The sequence below is a fragment of the Alligator mississippiensis genome, chromosome 4, assembly GCF_030867095.1.
Source record: "Alligator mississippiensis isolate rAllMis1 chromosome 4, rAllMis1, whole genome shotgun sequence".
NCBI lineage: Eukaryota > Metazoa > Chordata > Crocodylia > Alligatoridae > Alligator > Alligator mississippiensis.
In genome coordinates, this window is record NC_081827.1 from 153,633,327 (window position 1) to 153,639,326 (window position 6,000).

At 42.0% G+C, this 6,000-nt stretch overlaps 1 protein-coding gene across 2 annotated transcripts in view; it reads left to right on the forward strand.

Annotated features, from left to right (window-relative positions):
• LOC102566434 (G protein-activated inward rectifier potassium channel 1) overlaps nucleotides 1-5,213 on the forward strand; it is a 61,046-nt gene extending 55,833 nt beyond the window's left edge. Inside the window, exons 2-3 of one of the 2 annotated variants that reach the window (XM_006268591.4) lie at nucleotides 1,228-1,444; nucleotides 2,013-5,213. In XM_006268591.4, the coding sequence (XP_006268653.2) occupies nucleotides 1,228-1,444; nucleotides 2,013-2,614 (819 nt within the window). In that variant the 3' untranslated portion in view covers nucleotides 2,615-5,213. Of the gene's footprint in view, nucleotides 1-1,227; nucleotides 1,445-2,012 lie in introns of those variants that run through there. The other variant, XR_009461963.1, reaches the window with a different exon arrangement.
• Nucleotides 5,214-6,000: the final 787 nt, after the last annotated feature.

The window sequence follows — 6,000 nt, forward strand, 5'->3', positions numbered from 1 at the left end:
TGCTTGACTGATTATATAATTGCCAGACAACCAATCATTCTGCTGTTTTTGTGGTACTAGTGAGGAAGAGAGAGTCACTCAAAAACTTAAAGACAAAAACCTCTCAAGTGAAAATATTAGTCAAAGGTAAAATTCCTGTTGACTTTAGTGAACAGGACCCCAGATTTTCCTGCTTTAACATTGGGATGCTTGTGTTTTAAATGCCGTTAGTATACAGTAATTGTAACATGTAACAATATTTCAGGAATGTCAAATTGGTTTTACATCCCAGGCCAGATCCAGACTGTGGGTCTCTTCATGGTCCAAATCCAGATTTACCTCCAGTAGCAGCAGACAGGCAGTGGCAGGTTAGGCAGTGTTGGGGACCCACAAGAATTATTAATCCAGCCATCACTTGCCCCCTGCTACTGACACACATCCCTAGTAGGGCTCCATATCCTGGATTTTGGTGGTGGGCCCTACCCCAGCCCACCTCACACCTAAATTCCCAGCCTCTCCAGGAGTCCCATGTGCCAAATGACAGGGCTATGTTTGACATCCTTCATTTACATCATGCACATCTGTAGCATGTTGCTAACAAATAATAGAACATCTATACCAGGTTATTTTAATCCTTGTACCTTTCATCCTTATTTTGGTGTCCTGAACTATCTATCAGTCTTACCAGCCTTCTTTATTAGCTTTGTGAGGGGTCTACATAACCTAATTGTATATGCTTATTCCAGTTTAAGCTTGTGTAAGCAGTTTATGTATCAGTCAGAGCTCTTGTAAGGCCTACATTGGTCAATACTTCAACTAAGTCTGATTAGTATATGTCCTAATGAATGGTCGTATTAATCAGTACTCCAGCAAGGCTTAATAATGCCATGTGGCATTCTGACTAAATGGCATTAGTATAGCACACATTAATTTGTTTAAATGCACACTAAGTACATCTTAGGAAGAATCATTAAACAGAGTGTAACTTCAAAGACAAAATGCTAATTGATCTGAAGAGTCAATAAAATTTCTTGTAAAGTTTATATATACTAAAGTCTAGTGGAGTGGTAAGTAACAAGATAAGTCTGTATATACTGTTCCCATATTGTATAATGCACGTATCTCCATGTAACAAAACACATAGCTTTTGTATTAAATATTGTTATCAGAGTTGCGCTTTTAAATCTAATCACAATATTATGGTTTTTTATGTTACATAATAGGCTCTAACTATCTTTTTATATTTAGTCCCGACAGACACCAGAAGGGGAATTCCTGCCATTAGATCAATGTGAGCTGGATGTTGGATTTGGAACTGGAGCTGACCAACTGTTTTTAGTTTCTCCGTTAACAATATGTCACGAAATCAACTCAAAAAGCCCCTTTTTTTGTCTATCACAAAGATCACTGAGAAGTGAGCAATTTGAGATAGTGGTCATCCTTGAGGGGATTGTTGAAACTACTGGTAAGATTCTTGACAAAGTATATGGTCTACCTATTCATTTAATTTTGATGCTTCCTTCTCTTCAGTCCTAGTATTTCTTTTAATTAGTTATGAATCTGTGTACTTAGTATTTCAAAGTTCTTCTCTCCTGGAAAACTTTGTATTTATTTTGATCAAGATTTTTGTTTGGCAAGATTGGAGTAGATTGGCTAGACTTTCATGATCATTTCATGAGGCTCCCCTCCCACTTCCGCTATGTAATAAATCTTTCAGCTCACTTCTAACCTGACATCTCAGAGATGCTAGTATCAATAAAATATCAGACCAGTGTCTCTGAGACAAAAGTCCTAAAATGTATGTTTGCTTTCATCTTAATTATGCCCCACATTACCTGTTATTCAAACTATAATAGTTTGGCATGATTACACAAAAGAATTAGTCAAATATTAGCTGTTAGATGATTCTTTTTCATGTATTTGTTAGCTGTAAAAAGGATTGATTTTATTATGTACTCTCATTATATATTTTCTGTCATATATTTATCTATGCATGCATTTTATAATATTGATATTTTTGTATGTTTTTATAGGAATGACATGCCAAGCTAGGACCTCCTACACAGAGGATGAAGTCCTCTGGGGCCATAGATTTCTCCCTGTAATGTCCTTAGAGGATGGCTTTTTTCGTGTAGATTACTCTCAGTTTCATGCCACATTTGAAGTCCCCACTCTGCCTTACAGTGTAAAGGAACAGGAAGAAAACTTGTCTCTACCATCCCCTTTGGATACTCCCATTGGTAACAATAGAAGCAGAAGGGAACAGATCTTCTCTCTTGACTGCATTGATATGTTAGAAGAGAAAAACAAGCTTCCTAATAAACTTCAGAAAATTTGTTCAACAAAGGAAGACCTTCAGAAAAGAGTCCTGAGAATGAGTTCCAGCAATGTAGAGAAAGCTTGCAGCACTGGAGATCTCTTAAAAATTCAGCAAGTAAGTTCTACGCCCAGCAGTGAAGATGATGATGGAAGAATACATCTAAAGGCTTTTAAAATCAAACCCGAGAATTTGACTCAGTCTACTGGAAATCTTCAGTTCCAGCAAAAGTCTCCGGGTATGCTCACCTTGGGGTCAAGGCTAGAGGATAATCTTCCTGCCAAACTTCGGAAAATGAATTCTGATCGCCTCTCCTAAATAATAAATGCAACAAGAGCTGTTGTAAATAAACTGCATTTGTAACTTCTGAATTATTTTGGAGTACTACTGTGATAATTTGGTTTTGCCAAAAGATTCTTCATAATTAACACATTTGAAAATTATTCGGTGTTTTTGTATGAATCTGATATGTGTAGTAGCATGGTGATTGTAAAGGGTGCTGTAGAGTTAGTTCATTTTGCCAAATAGGTGTCTGTCCTAAAGATATTTGCAGTGTTCCAACATCAGTTTGGTTTAGTCTTCCATCTTTCCAACATTCTTTCAAAATAAATGAGAAAACAGGTCTTTACCTAGGGCTAAAGTGTATAGAATACTGGTTGGGTATGAGACGGTGCAAAGACAGCATAAAGTCCACCTCCATGCTCTTGATGTTTGGGCTACTGAGTACCATGTTAGCAAGTATGCCCTGGTCCATGTAAGTTACAGGAGCCCTCTATCTAGTCTAATTTACATCAGTGTTTAACACCCTTAAGAGACAAAGTTCAGATTATATTCCACCTAATAAGCATGTAGGATTTAGGGTATGGATGAACATATCTGTAGAAGATTCAAATGGGAAAGGAATTCTGTTCAGGAGCATATATATGAGCTGTTACACTCTTAACTGCTATGCATGGATGAGCCTATAGCTATGCAAATATAGCAAGCCCCCTCCAACTTTAATCCTGCTTCATCCAGTAGCTCATTTGTATGGCTTCAGGCTCAGACACCTATAACAGTTAGCTCATTTGGATGCTTTGTGCAGGATGCATGCAGCGGCGCAAGCCCCTGCCCTCCTCCCCCCACCACCCCCCCCGATGAGCTGCCCGAGGCTCCAAGAGTCCTACAACCTGGCCAGGGCCCCATTCACCCCTGCCTTTGCCTCTGCCCCACTCCCTCCCATACTGTGGGGGCCTCAATCTGCCCTCCCCCAAGCCTTCCCCTTCACAGAGTAGGCTGGCTGCTGTGCTGGGCAGTAATCCACGCACTGGGGCTGTGATCCTGGCTGCTTGTCTGAGTGTGCATGCCCCTCCCCCTTCCCCCCTGCTGCAGCAGCCCATAGCCTGTGGCCAGGCTGCCCTGCAGCCCTACCCACTGCTCCACATTTGAGGAGCTAAGCCCTGTTGGCCCTGGCCTTCCGCTGCCTCTGTTTGCAGAAGTAATGGATTTTCAGGGACTTGAACAGTACTTAGTGTGATTATTGTTCACTTAGGCTGCTGATGGATGTGGGGGGAAAACCCAAAATGTGCTTTACCAGAAGAAGCAGAGACTTAGTTCAGCCCAGCTCCACCGCCTCTGTATAGATTGGGTGCTTCAGCAGGGCTTTCTGGCACTTTTATCTAATAGCTGATTCAATCAGCTATTAGATAAATGTCCCCCAAAAGTCCTGTTGCACTGGGCTCAGTGTGGGGGCGTGCCAAGTTTAAAGTAAAGTGCCATTTGTTTGTTTGTTTGTTTTATATCTGTAAGTAGCCTTAGATGCTTACTAGGTGGAATCAAATCTGGCCCCAAATATATAATTGGGGATCAGCCATGCCTTTCAAGCCAACTGCACGTATTGCTATGCTCCTGGAGAATTCCCTTCCAGTGAGATGAACTCATGCTATTGTGCTACTCCACAGCTAGGGGGCTAGTGAACAGGTGTCTGTGGAGGCTTCTGAGGACAGCTGGGTGGGCATGGCAAAGTCTTATGGGTATTTGATCTCCTCAAGCTTCTGCTCAGTCCTTTCTGCACTGCAGGTTTATATGCATCACCTTCCCAGGGAGAGGAGAAAATCTATGAGTACTTCTCACCCTCTACTCTCACTGACTTTATTCATGTTCAAGATGGAGAGACCTCACACACTTAGGCAGGCTTTCACACCTTGTCCAACACATCTGCTAACAGGTATGCTACATACAGCATGACAGCTCAAGGCTCCATGACCGTGGCACTCAAAAAGTTCCTTTCTTGCATTATGCTACATGTTCTTCATGTTTGAAAGCTGCATGACTGAAGAGGATTAAGTGAAGCACACCATGGAAGATGGCCTTCTCTGGGACTACCTGCAGTCTGTTTATTGTCACTTCTGGGACAGGGAAATAAGCACTGACAGGTGGGAGTGGATAGCCTTAAGGACATGAGACAATAAACAGTGGTGGCAGAACTTCAGAATGGACAGGACCACTTTGGATTCCTGTACTGAGTTGACCCTGCCACTCCAGAAGCATATCACCAACTGACCATGAAGAAGCAACCACATGAAAGTTGGACATCTTCAAAAATGTCTAATCTGTTACCAACCACTAGAAGCTCATCAGCCAGTATCAGTCCCCAACAACGAAGCCCCTCAAGCACCATACATATTAGGACAGTCCTGTATGGGAGGCCCTGGTAACAAATCCCAGCAGTACCAGGTTGGGCATGGGAGATGCACCATGCTGTACAGCCCAAAGAAATTCAAAAGGAATCTCACTTATTTGTTTGAAAACAACAACAACAACAACAAAGCTACGTTGTTGTTGTTGTTGTTGTTACTCCTATTGTTGTTAATGTCATATCAAAAACATATCTATAAAGAAAACATAATAAAAAGCACGTTTGGGGCACAAGCTGTGATCATCTACATGTTTCAGTGGTTTCTCTCAAAGTGACTGCCCATTAAGTTTTTCTTAGAGAGAAGACAACTATGTTTTGTGCCGTCTTCATTTTTTAATCGGCTTGTATCTCCACATTGCAGTATGCCTGTGATGCTTTTATAGTCCTTGTGTTAGACAGTTGTAACATGGCAACCAGGTGGCATAAAAGTCCTCATGTATGTCCTTTAGCAAAGCAGATAGTTTTTTTCATGGTGAATATGTACCATATTCTTTTCTGTCCATTCTCTCTTGTTTGGTGGGGTTGCTTGTTTCCAAGCTGTATCATGCTGAGCTGCTGAGATAAGATAGGTGCATAGTGATCTGCAGTGATTCATGGTTGAACGATTGGGAAATATCCCAAGGAGAAAAATTTTGGGGTGAAAGAGGAAGCAATAAGCCAGTTATTTTGCAAATGTTTTTTTTTTTCCAGAAATCTGGAAACCCTGTATAAAGGAGTAATTCCACCACACATGCATGAAGGTAACCTTTTGCATATATTCCAGCCAACACAGCGTAGAGCAGGGGTGGGCAAAATATGGCCTGCAGGCCGGATTCAGCCCACCAGCTGATTGGATCAGACTCACAAGCAGGCACCCATTAATTTTATATGGCTGTACTTGCTGTGCTCTGTTTGGGACCAAGTCCCGCCCGCTTCAACCTGGGGCAGCGTGTGCTGTGCTCCCAGCCTCCCTCACCAGTGGGCCTCAGCCCCTGCCAGCAGGCACAGCTTCCAAGGCAAGGCTGCTGCTACCACTGCTGCAACTTCC